The sequence below is a fragment of the Panthera onca genome, chromosome E3, assembly GCF_046562875.1.
Source record: "Panthera onca isolate mPanOnc1 chromosome E3, mPanOnc1 haplotype 2, whole genome shotgun sequence".
NCBI classification, from domain to species: domain Eukaryota; kingdom Metazoa; phylum Chordata; class Mammalia; order Carnivora; family Felidae; genus Panthera; species Panthera onca.
In genome coordinates, this window is record NC_138354.1 from 1494548 (window position 1) to 1512742 (window position 18195).

The 18195-nt window shown below is 59.3% G+C and overlaps 1 protein-coding gene across 3 annotated transcripts in view; it reads right to left on the minus strand.

Annotated features, from left to right (window-relative positions):
• LOC145713293 (uncharacterized) overlaps positions 1-11353 on the minus strand; it is a 40540-nt gene extending 29187 nt beyond the window's left edge. For 2 of the 3 annotated variants that reach the window (XM_081791665.1, XM_081791666.1), the window contains exons 1-2: positions 11148-11353; positions 10247-10392 (exon numbers count right to left, since the gene is read on the minus strand). In XM_081791665.1, coding sequence (XP_081647791.1) covers positions 10247-10392; positions 11148-11258 — 257 coding nt within the window. In that variant the 5' untranslated portion in view covers positions 11259-11353. Of the gene's footprint in view, positions 1-10246; positions 10548-11147 lie in introns of those variants that run through there. The other variant, XR_014136326.1, reaches the window with a different exon arrangement.
• Positions 11354-18195: the final 6842 nt, after the last annotated feature.

Here is an 18195-nt window from a genome sequence, read left to right on the forward strand (position 1 = left end):
TTTTCTTGATGTGCTTTTCAGTTTTTATTTTTTGATATAATTGAGCGTCCAGTTAACTAACAGCGTATACAGCGTGCTCTTGGTTTTGGGGTCGATTCCCGTGATTCTTCGCTCACATACAACACCCAGTGCTCATCCCAACAGGTGCCCTCCTCAGTGCCCGTCACCCGCTTTCCCCTCTCCCCCGCCCCCATCCGCCCTCAGTGCGTTCTCTGTTTAAGGGTCTCTTCTGGTTTGCCTGCCACCCTCTCCATTTGTAACTATTTTCTCCCCTTCCCCTCCCCCAAGGTCTTCGGTGAAGTTTCTCAAGATCCACATGAGTGAACACATATCATATCCGTCCTTCTCTGACTGACTGGCTTCACTCAGCGTCCACGTTGCCGCAAATGGCACGATTTCGCTCTTCCTCATTGCCGAGGAGTATTCCGTTGTATGTACAGACCACATCTTCTGTTCTTCAGTTTTAAAACAGAAACGGGCAACAAAAAAGGAGTAATTTCAATTTTCAAAAATCAGAGTCAGGAAAATATTTCGTCGAGGAACTCAGATCTGCTCTTTAGCAAGGCACGGCGCTAGACTGTCCGCGGTGAGGCGCCCTCGGTGGCAAAGGGGACTCTGCAGATGTGAGCTGGGGAGAGCGTTCTGGATGACCCAGGTGGGCTCAGTGTGGCCACGCAGATCCTTAAAAGCGGGACGGCCTCCTGCTGCGGCCAGAGAACCTGGCCACGGAAGCGGGTCAGATGGCGACGGAGGCTCCCCCTTGTTGCTGCTCTGAGGGTGGAGGCTGGCGCCCAGCCGGGGCCCGAGGGCGGGGGGCTCTCCAGATGCAGGAAGAGCCCAGGGCGCGGGTTCGCTCCTGGAGGTTCTGGGGAGACCCCGCTCCAGGCTGCCTCCCCTCCGGCTGCAGGTGGTTTGTGGGCAGTCTTCGGGGCTCCTGGGCCGTTAGACACTCCAGTCTCTGCCGTCACCCTCCCACGGCGTCCCCCTGTGCGTCTGTCCTCCTCTTGTAAGGACACCGGTCAGACAGGGTCAGGGCCTCCCCAACAACCTCGCCTTGACCTGGTTCCGTCCTAAACCAGGCCACCTTCACAGACACCGGGGGTTAGGGCTCCAACATCCTTCGTTGGGGTGGGCACGATTCAACCCATAACACACACGTCTCAGTACAACAGTAACACTGACCGCTGGAAGGACGTTTCCTGGGAAGGATGTGTGCCGGGGGCCCTGGGAAGAAATGGAGGGGCTGGGGGATTAAGAACCACGGGGACTGCTTATGAACTTTATCATGGATTTTAAATCCTCAGCAGATCTCACCTCCCCCCAGACATCCTGGTGCTGCCCCTGGTGGGCCACCACGTCCCAGCCACAGTGACTGCTGCACGGACGAGCGACGTCCGTGGGGGGAGCTTCCCCGGGTGTGTCTAGCGGTGGGTGGGTCTGTCCACCCCCGTGGCTGGGGCCGTGGCTCCAGCCTTCTCCTGCTGCTTCCCGGAGAGAGTGAATGGGTCACCCGGGGCAAGAGGAGCCGGGCAGGGAGGATCTGCCCCCAGTGGGACCCGGCCGTGCGCAAGCCGGTCCCCTGGCTTCCCCACGTCACTTCAGCTGGGACCCTGTTACCTCCAACGAGAGGCCCACAAGCCCTCATGAACACTGACTCTGGAGTTCTATAATTTTTTCCCCTGAGATCTTACGCATTTCTAATTTTGTGCCGTTATTATTTTGTCATTTTTTAAAATGCCTATTTTTGAGAGAGAGAGACAGTGCGTGAGTGGGGAAGGGGCAGAGAGAGGGGGAGACACAGAATCCGAAGCAGGCTCCAGGCTCTGAGGCATGAGCACAGAGCCCAACGTGGGGCTCGAACCCACCAACCGTAAGATCACGGCCTGAGCCAAAGTCGGACACTTAACCGGCTGAGCCACCCGGGTGCCCCCCGATGACGATTTTAATGCAGCTTTTCTGATCATCCTTCCTGAGCTTAATATGAAGAGTCTTGAATTGGACAGGAGGATATTATTTCTCTGCAGAGAAAGAGAAGCCAGAAAATACCCAAATGAAACCACGCACTCACGGGATGGTCTCAGGAGCAGCGCGGGGATGAGAGGGGCAGGGCCGGGAAACCGGAAGAAGGATCCAGAGCAATCCCAGGCTCCGAAGGGCGGACGGAACACAGACGGGAACCACGACGGGGTCTCCAGCACTTGAGAGGCGACGCCAGAGTGTGGCGTTCTGTGGGCGGGGTCCCCAAACGGTGAGGAGAAAGCAGCACAGGAAATAATGCTTGAAGAAACCACACCCCAAACTCCTCAAATCTGGAGAAAAACGTAAGTTCACAGAGCCTGGATCTGTCCTCCCATCGTAAATCGAAATCGCAGACCCGGATGTCAAACCAAGAGCAAAGACTTTGAGAAGAAAACACACCAGAGGGTCTTTGGGAGCTCAGAATTACGTGCAAAAGCACAGTCCACACGGGAAAGGGCTGGTGACTCGGATGAACCCTGGGGATGAAACTGTCAGGGGAAGGACAGGAGCCCACAGTCTGGGAGGGGACGGGCCACTCGCAGACACAGCCAACTTGGGTCCCGAACAAAGAGCGCTCAAGGCCCGGCCGTGGGAAATCTCTCAACACGCGTGTTTGCAAAGAGGCTGGGCGGGGGGCAAACGAGCGCATCAGCCCTTTGGGAGACGCAGTCAAGGTGACCGTTGGTGCAAAACGGCGCCTCCACTCCCAACCGCAGCGTCAGCATGTCAGAAACGCGCAACGGCCCCGGAAGACGGTGATCCTACCGTGGGCACCGACCCGAGAAAGCCGAAAAGTTATGCAATTACACACTAATTACACAAATAAAAATGACACAAAAATCTGTACCTGAAAGCTTATCGTGGCTTTACTCTCCATTCCCCAAACCCAGAAAACCCAAACGTCCTTCAGCTGGCGAGCAGGTGAACCGATGTGGTACACCCGCTCCAGGGAGCCTGCCCGGTCACAGGGAGGACACCCCCCCCCCCCCACAAACCCGCTCCCAGAGTCGCTCTCAAAGGCGTTGCACTGAGAAAAGCCGGACCTCCAGGCTGCACGCGGGGCCCCGCGATGGAATGATGCCGGGTGGCTGCCTCTGGGAATGGGGAGCCAGGCGGGTGCCGGGGTGCAGGGCAGAGGAAGCCTCGGTACAAAGGGCTGACGCCCGGGGGTTAGCAGGTTGACTTTGGGCGTGGCGACGTGACTCCGTGCATTTGCCAAATTCGTACAATCCTATGCCAGAAAAAGTGAATTTTACTGCATGTGAGCTAAAACATAAGCTTGAAAAGGAAAAGATATCTTCCAAGACAAATCCTGCTTCGGTGTATTAGCAATAACCACCAGAACCACGTGGGAAAAGAACCCATTCAAAATAATCACAGCTTTGGGGCGCCTGGGTGGCTCAGTCGGTTAGGCGGCCGACTTCGGCTCAGGTCACGATCTCGCGGTCCGTGAGTTCAAGCCCCGTGTCGGGCTCTGTGCTGACAGCTCAGAGCCTGGAGCCTGTTTCGGATTCTGTGTCTCCCTGTCTCTCTGCCCCTCCCCTGCTTGTGCTCTCTGTCTCAAAAATAAATATTTAAAAAACCCTTTTTTTCATTGTCATCAGACGATCGCAACGGCTAGACAGTCTCGGGATTGGGGTCTGCTGGCTATCTTCTTCCCTGTGTACTGGTCAGATTTTCGTTTCTTTTCTTTCCTCTCTCTTTTTAATATTTATGTATGTATGTATGTATGTATGTATGTATGTATGTATGTATTTATTTATTTAGTGAGCAGGAACCAGCGGAGGAGGGGCAGAGGCGGGGGGTGGTGGGGAGAGAGAGGATCCCAAGCAGGCTCTAGGCTGGCAGCGTAGAGCCCAACTCAGGGCTCGATCCCCCGAATCGTGAGATCACGACGTGACCTGAAATCAAGAGTCGAACACTTATCCAACTGAGCCGCCCAGGCGCCCCTCTCGTGTCTCTTCTGAGTCTGGTAATTCTGGACCACATCCTGGACATTTTGAGACTCTCAATCCCACCTAATGTTCTAGAGAACGTGGCTGTGGTCAACCTGGTTAGGTCCAGACCGCAGGTTCTGGCTCCTTCTGTGGGTGGCGGTTCCAAAATCTGCTCAGTTTCCAGAGCCTTCCCTGCATCGGTGGGGTCTACCTGGCTCGGGTGCCGTGGGGGGATCGGTCTGGGGTTTGGGTGGTGGCTCAGGTCCCGGGCTCTCGGATAGAACCGCCTTTACACAGGTCACGTCTGCTCCGCTCACGGTCCTGCTCTGGTCATCCAGAACGGTGTCTGTCCTATTCCAGTACCCGACTAGCGGCTTGCCCCGTGTCCTGTTCGCGGGGAGGCCAAGTCCCCCCCGTCCAGTACTTCAAGAACTGCTTCGGCCGTTCCGGGCCCTTCGGTCTTCATGCGAGTTCTGGGGTCAGCGTGTCCAGTCCCACGAAAATCCTGTGGGCACGGCTAGTGAGTCACCGCCCGGTAGCGTTGCTGAGGCTCGAGGACAATTCAGTTTTCTGGGCATTTGTGTTAAGGACGGATGCTACTTTTTCCCTTAAATGCTTTTCCTTCACCTGTCGAGATGACCAAAGATTTTTTTTTAATCCTTTATCCTGTAACCATGGAGAAATGCATAAATACATCCATGGTAAAGCAGGCTTTCAATCCGGGGTTAAACCAAATGGGGTGATAGTGTGCGACACAGGTTTTTAGTGCTGCTCAGACGGTTTGCTAAATACGTATTTTTAGGATTTTGCATGTATATTCATCGGGGGTTGCAGCTAAGTGTGCTTTTTCTTGCCGTCCTTGTCGACGGGCATGAAGATTTTTTAACCCTCACAGAAACGGCTAGGGAATGTTCTTTTTTGTTCTCTTTTCCGAAAGACTTTGAATAAGATTGGCATCACCTGTGCCTTGAATACGTTTAGCTAGAGCCTTCCCGTAAAAAAGGCTGAGGCTAGTTTTCACATGGTGGGAAGGTTTCTAAAACACAGGAGAGTTTTGCTGTTGTTATCACACCATTCAGGTTGTGGCTCTTGCGTTTTCCCGGGAACCGGTTTCATCTGCATTTTCGAACTTGTGGGCAAAAAGATATTCGCGATCCTGCCTCGTTAACTTCGACTCTGTCCTGCCATCTGAAGCTGTGTCCTCTGTTCCAGTCCTAGCTCTTTTATTCCAATGATGATTTTAATCCATCGGTCTTGCCAGAGGCTTGTGAACTACATTAGTCTTCCCCCCAAACCAGCCTTATTTTTGTCCTTCCTCTCCTGTACCTTCATTTTCCACTTCATACATTCCCATTTCGTCGTTTCCCCTCCATTTCTCTCTTTCTTTTTTAGCTTATTTTTTTTTTAATTTTTTTTAACATTTATTTATTCTTGGGACAGAGAGAGACAGAGCATGAACAGGGGAGGGTCAGACAGAGAGGGAGACACAGAATCCGAAACCGGCTCCAGGCTCTGAGCCGTCAGCCCAGAGCCCGACGCGGGGCTCGAACTCACGGACCGCGAGATCGTGACCTGAGCTGAAGTCGGATGCTCAACCGACTGAGCCACCCAGGCGCCCCGATTTAGCTTATTTTTTTTGAGAGCGAGCAAGCGAGCATGAGCAGGGGAGGGGTAGAGAGAGAAGGCGAGAGAGAATCCCAAGCGAGCTCTGCATCACCAGCACAGAGCCTGATGCAGGGCTCGATCTCACGAACTGTGAGGTCATGACCTCAGATCACGACCTGAGCCGAAATTAAGAGTCGGGTCTTTAACCGACTGAGCCACCTAGGTGTCCGTTTCCCCCGTTTTCTTGGGAATTACCTTGTTGTTTTTATCTACAGTTTTTTTTAATGATTTTAAGTTTATTTATTATGAGAGAGAGAGAGAGAGAGAGAGAGAGCGCGCGCGCGCAGAGGAGGGGCAGAGAGAAGAGAAGGAGAGAGAGAGAAAATCCCGAGCAAGCTCCCTGCCGTCAGCACAGAGCCTCACACAGCTTCTGTCCACCGCCCTGACCCGACGCCCTCCGGGCCTTCCTGCTTACTCGGCCACGGCCACGGCCACGGCCGGGCTTCCTGCCTGCGCCTCCGTGCAGCCTCCTCCAGCCTCGGACCGGCTTCCCCTGCAGCCGCCTGCCCAGCCCGCCCCGCCCCTGCTCTGCCCGCTGGGCGCCTTCCTCAGGCCTGTCTCCTCCCCCAGCTTTCTCACTTCCCGTTCAGCTGCGTCTACCTGCGGTTCATTCAGTCTTTCCAAGGATTTCAAGGTTTGTTCCTGCTCGTATCCGTCCTAGTTTGTGCCTTTCTTGTCCAGTCTTTCCATTCTCCTGCGTTATGCTTTCGTGCCCCTATTTTGTGTCTTTAAACACGTTTGTCTTACCCCCTGCTTCTGCTAAGTCACATCCGGAGTCTGGACAGACCTAGTTTCTAGTGTCGTGTCCGCCTCGTCAGCATGTTGCCCGACTCTTGTAGGTGTTTTTATTTTAATTTTTAAAAAACATTTATTTTTGAGAGAGCGAGAGACAGTGTGAGCCGGGGAGGGGCAGAGAGAGAGGGAGACACAGAATCCGAAGCAGGCTCCAGGGTCTGAGCTGTCCGCACAGAGCCCGACGCGGGGCTCGAATCCGTGAACCCCGAAATCGTGACCTGAGCCAAAGTCGGATGCTCAACCGACCAAGGCCCCCAGGCGCCCCTCTTAGAGCTTCTGAGATTTGAAAAACATTTCTGATGTGTATGTGTTTCATACAAATCCCTAAATAACTAGGTTTGACCTTGACCTTGGAGCTCTCTGAGGCCTGGGCTGAGATGTGCTCCTTCAGAGAAACCCGTTTGCCTCAGGCAGACCCGTGGCGCCCGATGGGCTCATGTTAAATTAGAATTCTGACCTTGCCATTCTCGGGGTCACACAGAGAGTCTAAAATTCAGGCCGCAAACCCTCCCCAGGGCTGACCAGTGCCACGAATTCCCCAGGGATTTTAAGAAAACACCAATTTTTCCAGGACTGAAGTTGAGACAGTTTCCTAGAGAAGGATGGGAACGTTTTCTGCTTCAGTGACTCACGGAGGGTGAGGCCCGTCCTGAGTCCCGCTGTCAGGCTGGGGGTCTCTGCCCCACCCCTACCTGGGCCCCTCTGGGCACAACAGACCGCCTGTCGCCCTGGGGGACACAAGTTCAGTACCGCCCCCGCCCCCCCCCCCCACCTCCTGGACTCCCATTGGACTTTGTACCCAAGACTCAGGCTCGGCCCTCCTGGGCAGGGTCTGCGGGCCGTCCTCTGGCAGGGGGGTGGCCCCAGGGTGTTCGGTCCAGCACCTCTCACATTCTGGCTCTCGTCAGTATCTCCCGGGGTGGCCCGCGGTGTGGCGGGTGCTGGGGGGCCGGGGGCCACCCCAGAGGTGGGTGAGCACCCGGTCACGCACATGGGGACCGCCAAATCCGTGGTTCCGCATGAGGCCCACGCCCCTGCCTCAGGGGTGACATGCGAACTTGGGCGCGAGGACCATCTGGGTGGCTCGTGGAGACAGACGCTCTGCTCGCCGTCCGCATCACTCTTGGTGCCACGGAGCCAGCTCTCCAGTCCACGCGGCTCACTGATTACGTGGTCTTTAAGTTCTGTCTTCCATTTATTCCTTCTTCCTATGATCCTTTTGGGTGTGTCTGATGTGTACATTCTCGCCTTTATTATTTCTTGTTAAACAACGGGAACGTCCGGTCCTGCGCTCCTTCTGGCGGTCTCAGCTGAATCCCGAAGTGTATAAACGTGTCGCATTGTCTCCGGCCGTACAGAGTTTCAGTGTGGTTTCTCACTTCCTCTTTGGCTCAAAACTTGTGTAGGAGACTACTTTACAAGTCTAATCCTAAAATGAGGGGGCGCCCGGGGGGCTCAGTCGGTGAAGCGTCTGATTCTCGGTTTTGGCTCAGGTCGTGAGCTCAAGCCCCGTGTCGAGCTCTGTGCTGACAGCAGGGAGCCTGCTTGGGATTCTCTCTCCCTCTTTCTGTCCGTCCCCTGCTCATGCTCTCTCTCTCTCCCCCTCTCCTGCTCTCTCTCAAAATGAATAAAACTTAAAAAAACAGACGTTTAAAAAAATAAAAGTCTAATCATAAAATGCGTATTAATTACAAGCCACGCTTCGGTGTCGGGATCTGGCATCGTAAGCATCGATTTGTGTGTGTGTTTCGATATATTGCCAATCTTTCTAAACGTCACATCGGGCGAGTTCTCTGCTTGAATGAAAAGTAATTGGCATGTATGTGTCTCTTGAGTAAATCCTGATAACTACCGCGCTCAGGTTCCCCTACGTTTTCTTACCTTTGCCTCCTCGAGTGAGTCCTGCTGTGTCCCCAGCTCAGTGCCCGGAAGTTTCCAGATCGCCGCACAGGCGGGGGCAGCCGAGAGGGCCTGGGGGGCGTCCAGAGAGGAGGCCACACGGGGGTGGGGGTGCACTGGGCTGCTGCCCCCTGAGCCTCTCCCGCCCCCACCCCGACCGTGTCCCCCAGCGTGTTCGCGGCCCCCTCCCGGTGCCCCGCGTCCCGGGGGAGCACCCCTCTGCCCTCCCTGCACACTTCCCCGCCCGCCCCCCCCCCCCCCCTTAAAATGCCGTGTGATTTCTCTCTGACTGGACCCAGATCACAACTTGAAAAATGAGACCAAGTGGGCCCCACAGCAAGTCGCAGGACGGAGAACGTATGAGGTGCAGGGAAGGACAACAGAGAAGTCGTGAAACCAAAACCCGGATCTTTGAAAGGTCAATAACATCAATACATCCTCAGCCCGAGGAGGAGGGGGAAATGATACATTACCAACGTCATAAATGAGACAAGGGGCCGTCTAGGGGTCACAGACAGCCTCGTGCTCACACATTCCACGTTCCTCGTGGGGCCCGGCCCCCGGCGCTCACGCAGCAGGTGCAGAGACAGGCTGGACGGTCGGACACGGAGTAAAGAACCGAGCCTCCAGGCCCGATGGCCGCCCCGGTGCATGACACCGGGTATTTAAGGAAGACGGGACACCGGCAGCCTCGGAAGCTCGGGACAGGCGGCGCTCAGCTTGTGAGGCCAGCGTGACTGATGCCAAATCAGGCAAAGAGGCTACAGAGAGATGGAAATTGCAGTTCACACAGACCCAAAACCTTCTTTAAAAAGTAGCAAACAGAATCCGGAAACGTCTAGAAAGGACGGTCTATCGGGACGGGGTGGGGTTTATTCCAGGAATAAAAAGGTTGGTTCAACGTTAAAAACAACAACAACAACAACAACAGCGACGTAATTGGCCATGTCCACCAAGTAGAAAAACCCCCGGATTAGCTCCCCAGGTGCAGAGAAAGCACAAATGTTCATAACAGAAGCTGCAAATTACGGACTGAGGGGAAGGTGAGTCAGACTCGGGGTTCAGAACAACCGGGACCATCGCGGGTGAGGACAGGCCAGCTCCCTCCTCTTGCAAACAGCAGGGGGACACCGCCTCCCCCTCCCCTCCCCCCGGGTCACACGTGCGGCGGGTCCCAGCCGTGAACGAAGGGAGGAGAAGCGCCGTCTTGATTTGCGGACACGACTTGCGAGCACAGTGAATCCAGAAGAATCTACAAGCCGTTGGAATAACAAATTCAGCAAACCTAAGTGCCACCTCCGAGCCCCAAGGTAAAGCTGAGGTGTTAGAGGGCGGAATCCGCGGGCCCAGAACCGGGCCTCCCCCTCCGCCCCGTGACACGTCGCGGGCAGTGTCACGGGACCACCTTCCCCATCGGCCAGTGGTCGAGGAGCCACTGGATCCCACGGAGGGAACAAGGAGCCTTCCCCTCGCCCACACGTGACCTCAATTTGGGGTGGGCCCGGCTCTCCGCGCGAAAGCTAACGCGCGGTCTCCGGGAAGAAGCTAGAAGGTGCTCAGAGCTGGGCGCGCAAGGCTTCTCGGATCCCTCGCGAAGCGCTAAGCGCTGCAGGGAACGAGGCACTTGTGGGCGCGGGAAGGAGCACGACCAGAGGGAGGCCTGCGGCCGGAGCGCCGACGGCCGGGACGGCTAGCGGCAGAAGCTTCGCGCCCGCAGTGCAGCAGGGGCTCTTACCAGTCAGCGAGGGGGGCAACAGGCCAAGCCCCGCTTCCCACGCCTGGCCGCGCGCAAGGGGCTCCGAGGCCCACCCCGTCCCCCCCGCAGCCGCAAAGCTGAGCGAACCGGAGGCCGGCAGCTCTCAGATCCCGCAGGGAAGCGAGCTTCCGGGGGAGACCAAGGCCCCCTCGGGAGACGGACGAGCACAACTCACCGGGGCGCCCCGGGCAGGTCCTCAGCGCGCGGGGGGGGGTGGGCGGCGTGGAGAGGCCAGGGGGGGCCCCGCCCTGGGGGCCGCACGCCCGTGAGAGCCTCGTGTCCCCGTGGGGTTTTGCGGATGGAGGGCGGGGCCCACGGATTCTGCGGGTGGAGGGCGGGGCCCGCAGGTGGAGGGAAAGGCCCACGGGTCTGTGGGTGGAGGGAAGGGCCCACGGGTTCTGCAGGTGGAGGGAAGGGCCCATGGGTTCTGTGGGTGGAGGGCGGGGCCCGCGGGGTCTGCGGGTGGAGGGCGGGGCCCACGGGTCTGCGGTGGAGGGCGGGGCCCGCGGGGTCTGCAGGTGGAGGGCGGGGCCCACGGGTTCTGCGGATGGAGGGCGGGGCCCGCGGGTGGAGGGAAGGGCCCGCGCGTTCTGTGGGTGGAGGGCGGGGCCCGCGGGGTCTGCGGGTGGAGGGCGGGGCCCGCGGGTGGAGGGAAGGGCCCACGCGTTCTGTGGGTGGAGGGCGGGGCCCACGGGTCTGCGGGTGGAGGGCGGGGCCCGCGGCTGGAGGGAAAGGCCCACGGGTTCTGCGGGTGGAGGGCGGGGCCCGCGGGTGTAGGGAAGGGCCCACGCGTTCTGTGGGTGGAGGGCGGGGCCCACGGGTCTGTGGGTGGAGGGAAGGGCCCGCGGGTGGAGGGCGGGGCCCACGGGGGCCTGCGGGTGGAGGGCGGGGCCCGCAGGTGGAGGGAAAGGCCCACGGGTTCTGCAGGTGGAGGGAAGGGCCCATGGGTTCTGTGGGTGGAGGGAAGGGCCCGCGGGTGGAGGGCGGGGCCCACGGGTCTGCGGGTGGAGGGCGGGGCCCGTGGGAAACAGGCCGCGGCAGGCTCGCCCAGGAGCGGCCAGTTAGCTGGAGCCCACCCGGCCGGCCGCGGGGCGGGCCTTCCTTCCGGCAGGAGCGGCGGGCACCGCGCAGGGCGGCAGCGTCTGGCCGGGGAAGCCCAAATTAAAGCCGGCTGGGATAGCGCTCATGAGGGCTGCTGGGAAGGAGGGCAGACGCCACGCGTCCCTGGGGACGTGGTCACCAGGACGCTCGCTGTCTGTGGATCGGAGGTGGCCTGACCCCTCCGGAGACGTGGAGACGTGCACAGACGTGGGATGGGGCAAACGTAGTGAAATATTAATTCGAGGGCAGGGGTGTGTGTTTGTTTCCTGTCTGATTTTGTTCGTGTAAAGTCCACAAGTGGGCCGGGCCTCTCCGGGGGCGAGAGGTCACCGGCAGGGCCTGTCAGGGTCGGAAGGAGGCCATAGTGTCTGGTGTTCAGACAATGTTCCATGTTGGGGGCTGAGCGCCTGGAGGGGTCACCGAGCTGCGCTGGGATTTGTGCATCTTTTTTCATGTTTTCATGCTTCAGTGAAAACGCTCCGGAGCGGGGATAGGATGGCCGGCCTCACGGTGGAGAAGGGTCTACCTGTGACCCGCCTGCGGCCGTGGCCGGGAAGCTTCGCAGGTGCTTTCTGTTTTATTTTACTATATTTTTTATGTTTTCTTTATTTTTGAGAGAGTACCAGCAGGGGAGGGGCAGAGAGAGAGGGAGACACAGAATCCGAAGCAGGCTCCAGGCTCCGGGCTGTCAGCACAGAGCCTGATGGGGGGCTCGAACCCATGAACCGGAGACCATGACCTAAGCCAGAGTCGGACACTTGGCCCACTGAGCCACTCAGGTGCCCTGACAGGTGATCTCTTTAAAATGCGGCCACAGAGTCACTGCAAGAAGTCAGAGCGTCCCCCACCATCCTGCAGCGGCGTTCTCGCTGTGGGGTCTCTCAGTACCAGGGGTGGCTCTGTGGCAGGGTCTAGGGGCCTGGTGGGGGCGGGGGGAGAATGGCCCCCGAGGGAGACCCGCCCGTCCTCGGACACCTGATTTACGGTGGCGTGGGCGGGGAGACCGCGGGGGGAGAGGGGGCCGTGCGCCAAACGCGGCCGAGACAATTAGTTATTCGTGTGGAAAAAACGAAATTGGATTTCTGTCTCACTCCATAAATAAGAATCGCTTGCAGACGACAGCGCGGGGCGTCCCCACGGCCTCCCTGTGTGGGGAGGGGGTGCCGAGCGCACGGGAGAGGCAGACCTTTAACTGCATTAGCGTCGAGAGCTTCGTTTATGGAAAAATAACCTAAAAAGGGGAAAGGTGAGTCATATGGTGGGAGGAGCTGTTTCCACGGATAAACCAGCAAGGGATCGATGCACAGAGCGTTGGGGCCACGGCCGCGGGAGACCCGCAGCCCGCAGAGGAGCGGGGAAGTAGGCGGGGCCGAGCAGCTCACGGGGTGTGCGGAGACGCGGCCCCCGCGTGGAGGGGGTGGGGCACAGGTTCCGGCGCCCCCAAAGTCGCGGGGCTTCCTGTCCCCAAGCCCGATGCCGGCGGACCCCGCGACCCAGCCTTCTGCTCCTCGGTAAACCCTATGGAAACACTTGATCCTGAGCCCGACGAGGCACACGCTGGGTCGTCCAGGTGGCTTTTAGTAGCGAAACCTGGGAAAGCGGCCGGATGTCCACGTGACGCGCGAACGGGTGCACCTGTGCTGGGAAGCTCCCCGCCGTGGAGTTGTGCCCGGAGGCCGGACGGTGTCACCGCGGGGCACGGCGGCCCCCCGGCAGACCTCCGGGCGTCACGCGTGGGTCCCGCACCGTAAGCGCGAGCGCACACCGAGCCGCGTGCCGTTCTGCGCTGTGTGACCCTCGGGCGAGAGGACGCGCGGCGCTGCCCGGGGCGGGGGCGGGGGCAGCGGACACGGAACCGGAAGGCACTGGGGCTCCTCGCGGTGACCTTGGGAGGGGGCGGTGGGCCTGCGAGGTCCCGTTGCGCGCACGCCCGACGACACAGAGTCACCCAGCGCGTCACATGTCACGGGACCACATTAATGAACAGAGATGCACGTTTCTGATGCCCGAGCGTCTCGGAACAATCCGTGTCCATCGAGAGGAATGACGGATGCTTCCTGCCGCTTAACGGACTCGCCTGCGGCGATGCCTACGCTCGGTGCTACTCAAACCGCCTTCACTGCTTCCCTCCGGGGCTGGCTCTCCGCGAGCTCGCGGCCTCCCGCTCCTCCAGGCTGGACGGCACCTCGGAGGGGGGGTCTGGGCGGCCCCTGAGCGCCCGCGGGCGGGGGTCTTGCCCTTGCCACCACGTGCACCTGCTGCGAGTCGGAGACCGCGGCCCTATCTGCCCTCCCATCCGGTCTGGGTCCCCCCTCCCCCGCCCCTGCCTCTCGGCGCCCCGTTTTGAAGGGCAGAAGCCAGCCGCACCCGTTTCCTCTGCAGGGTCTCTCCTCACACCCTGGTTCCCTTAGCTGGGAGGCGGGGTCAGGGCTTCCCCCCCCCCCCACCTGCCTGCCCGCTTCTCCCTGGGGGGGGGCTCTGCCCAGCACACCCTCCCCAGCCTGCTGTCTGTTGAGTCTGTGCCGGGTCTCGAGTCAAGGCTAGAAATGCAGCTCCGGGAGCCACTTGCTGGGCCCAGGGTGCTCGGAGGGACGGCCCGTCACACACCATGACCTGAGTGTGACGTCGTGACCTTCTTGGACCCTGGGCTGGCGATGGAGACGCAGGGGACGGTCACCGTGGCCGAGGAGCGAGCTTAGCCCGGTGCCTCGGCCACCCCACGGGGCTCTGTCCTCGGAGGCTGGTCGTGGCCGCCCCGGAGATGAGCTGTCACCCGCACACCCGGCTGCCTCCCAGCGGGATCTCTGTCTCCGGGGGAGAGGAGTCTCCCCGCTCGCCGCGTGGTGCCTAACATTGCTAATCTGACGCATCCATTAAGCATATTTCCCTAAATATTTAAACACTTGCACAATTAATGAATCCCAACTAGAAAAATTAACCAATAAAATTTCCCAGATATTTAGATATTGATTATAAACTTTAATCAAATGCTTCTACATGTTTAATTAAAGTCACAAGCTAAAGATACCAGATTTTCTCGAGCGCCTTTACAACCAGGTACAGCCTACATGCTGTATCTCCCCACAATCCACGCGCTGAGGCCCTGACCCCACCTGACCGGCCGGAGACGGGCCTCCAGGAGGTGACACCTGAAGGGACGCCCGAGCACCCTCTCCGACCTCACGAGGACACGGCCGGCCGGGGGCTCCACCGGAGACCGGCTTCGCTGGTCCCCGACCCAGTGACCTGAACGTCTGTTGCTGGGGCCCCCGGTCCAGGACATTAGTCAAGCGGCTCCAGCAGACGGACTTGGGTTCATGACTGTGCGGAGCTGTGCCCCCCGGGTGGCCTGTCCCGTCCACGGAGTGCCCCTCGGTAAGAAAGAAAAGCCTTACGGTTTCTTTCGCTGAAACCGGTTATCAGCGGCGCCCGGTTTTCTCTGTTCTCGTGTCGCCCCGAGATCTTTCCACGGTCGGTGGCCACGACTTTCCCTCCCACGCCCTCCCATCGGCCTCGCCCGCAGGATCTGGGTTGAACCCACTTCTCTCCCGTATGCCTCCCGGTGAAGCGCCATGGGGGAGCCGGTCTGTCTGCGTCGGGCCGCCCCCTGCCACCGTCCGGGGGGACCTGGGGCCATGGGCCCCTCAGCAGCACGTCCTCCTTGACAAGTAGCGTCCCCAGGAGGCGAGGGACCCTCTTCCTCCCGTGTGCCTGGGGCTTTACACAGACTGGCGTTGTCCCCAGTGACTCATTCACCTGTGACCTGTGTGTTCCCGGTGCTGAAGGGCCACTCGCCGGGCAGTGAGCCTGTCCGGCTGGCGCGTGTCCCCCAGCCCACGGGTCTGCTTCCCAGGACGCCGGCCGTGGCTGCAGCGGGGGGGCCGCCCGAGCGTCTGCCGCTCCCGAGATGCCCACCCTGTTCGGCACCGACGTAAAAACACACCAGATACTTGACGATCGTTAGGCCGACGGCAGATTCTACGTTCTTCCGGTCTCCACACGCACCTCACACCTGACCTCTGCTGTGTTGGCATCTCTGAGCCTCAGTTTCTCCTCCGTCACGCGGATGACACCGTGGGTGCGTCAACCCAGGACCGGTCATTAGGACGCCCGCCCCCTCCCCCCCCCCCCACGCGTCCTTGCCCTTTGACCCCCAGGCTGCCCTTTGACCCCAGGCATTACTGGCGATTGCTGCAAAGTAATCATAACGAGAGGGGGAAACCGACGTCCCGACAAAAGGGATCCGACAAAGAGAAGACGCGGGGGCCGGGCGCGCAGAAGCATCGCGACACGCTGTGCACCCACGTGCACACACACGCTCAAGGGGAAAGTTCCGGAAGACGCGCCATCCAAAGTGCGCGGCGATTATGTTCCTTTTCTTCCCGAGACTTTCCTGCATTTTCCAAATGTTTGACAATGACCGGTATGAATAAGAAAAACAAAACCCCCACTTACGTGTGTTTTTTAAGCAGAAAACACCACCGCTGCCTCCTGCCAGGGTCGCCGATGAGAGAGGGTCACGAGCCTGGGGCCTGGTTCCCTGCGTGGCAGCCGTGGGGACCCGGGGACCCAGGATCCCAGGATGCGGCCGCAGGAAGGGCGCAGGCTGGCGTCTCTGGCCCCCTGGCCCGCATTCCACCCTCAGACCCTTGGTCAAGCCAGCCTCAGGCCAGCTCAGAAGGGGTTAAGATGTGCCACCGATGCAAATTAGGTTTAATTAATCCTTTTCATCAGTTGCAAATATACCTTCTGAACCCTATTAAAAACATGAATATGCAAATGCAGACCTTTTTAAATTCTCATTTTCAAGGACTTGGTGTTGGGGTTTGATTAGTGAATTCCGTTAACAGCCTGTAAACCTGCTGCAAAATTTAATTTCCATTTTCAGTTAAAAAAAAAAAGGAGAAAAGAGTCATGACGGCTGTTGGTAATTGGGCTAATTACGGTGTTACACTCACGAGACCACACAGGGAGCCCTGGCGGGCGGAGGGGGCAGCGACCGGGCAGGGGGAGGGCGGCCCCCAGCGGGCGGTCCATTTCCGAGGTGTGGAGACTGAGGCTCACTGTGGGGAGACCGAGAGCCGTGTCGGCTGGGGCAGAGCCAGCATGGGAGGGCCACCGGGTGCCCAGGCCAGGCTCCGGGGAGGGCGCCCCGGGCCCCTGTCTGTGGGGGACGCCGCTCACCGCCCCCTGGTTCTGCCAGGTCCCCATGGACTGCCAGGTCACCTGCTGGGACAGCCACTTCTCTTAGTCGACAGGGCCCTTCGCACGCACAGTGAGGCCCCGAGTGACCTCTGGTGCACACGACGTCCTGTCCCACCTGGGGAGGGCGGCAAATGGGACAGAAGACAGCGGATTTCCCAGACGCGGCGGACGGTAAAAACACAGTAAAATGATGTCTCGTTAATTATTTACAGTGATTACACATTGAAGTAACCTTTTGGAATCGGTGGTTTAAATAAGATCTATATCTTAACTTCACCTGTTTCTTTTTATTTTTTTATTAAAAATTTTTTTAATGTTTATTTTTGAGAGACAGAGACAGAGCGTGAGCGGGGGAGGGGCAGAAAGCGAGGGAGACACAGACCCCGAAGCGGGATCCAGGCTCCGAGCTGTCCGCACGGAGCCCGACGCGGGGCTCGAACCCACGAACCGCGAGATCATGACCTGAGCCGAAGTCGGAAGCTCAACCGCCTGAGCCATCCGGGTGCGCCTCTTACTTCTTAAATGTGGCTACTAAATTTCAAGTCACACGTGTGTGTGGGTTGCATGTTCTGTGGGACAGTCCCGTGGGTTCCCGAGACCACGCGAGCCTGATGGAAACTATGTAACGTGTGTTGCTGATAAACTACGTGTGAGGAAGATGGCGGGGGCCAGAGGTGCCAGAACGGAGCGGGTTCAGGAGATGGGGCGGCAGCGGTCAGTTTGGGCCGCCGTAACAAATGCCGCCACATACTGGGCGGCTGAAACAACGGAAATGATTCCTCACGTCTCGGAGGCTGGAAGTTCGAGATCCGGGCGTGGGGAGGGCTGCTTCCTTCTGAGCCCCTCCGTGGCGTGTAGGCGCCGTGTTCTCCCCGTGTCCTCACGTGGTCGTCCCTCTGCGCGCGTCCGTGTCCTGATCTCCTCCTTGTATAGGACCCCATTCCTGCTGGGTTGGGGCGCACCGTCGTGACCTCCTCTTACCTTAACCCCCTCTTCAGACCCCCCTCTCCAAGTACATCACGTTCCGGGTCCCGGGCTTCAACCCGTGGATTTGGGGAACTCAACTCAGCCTCTGACGGGGTGTGGGCCCGGCCCGTGCACGCGTGTGAGCGGAGACCGGGGCCTGCCCTCTCTGGACGGGCCCCTGTGGGGAGCCCACGGGCGGGAGGGAGCTTGGTGAACTGGTTGGTTCCCGTGGGGTGAGAGCTTCACGGCCTTTGAACCGGGCATGAGAGCCGCCTGGGGGTCGCGTCACGTGCAGATTCTGATTCAGCGGGTCCAGGCGGGACCCGAGAACCGAGAACCTGCGTCCCTGACCAGCTCTGGTGCTGCCGGCCCGTGGATGCCGAGGGGGGCCGGGTGCTGGCGGCGGCTGGGGGTCCGGCGGACGCCCCGGCAGGCGGCGCTGTCCTCCCTGGGAGCCTCGGGGAAGCTGGGAGCAGCCTGTCGCACACAAATCCTGTTACATCCTGGCAATTAGAGTTTATCGCTGTGGCACTAATCCCTTAAAATTAGTCATTAGCGGCTTAAGAACCATTTAGTGTCGGGTGCCCACTGATGAGCTGGCAGAGGTGGGGAATCTGCCAGAACCAGAACTTTCTGTGGCCTGGCGGCCGGGGCCTCGGTGGGCCCAGGCTCGTGTGGCCGTCTGTGCCTCCCCCGGCTCCCCGGGTGGCCCCGAGGGGACTGGACCGAGTCCAGCAGCGGGAACGGGGCCAGCCCCGGGGGACGTTGGCAGGAGCTGTGCTCCCGCTCCCACTGTTTGAATCTTCCTGCTCCCTTCTGGAAAGGAAAACCCTGGAATCGGACGGAGCACAG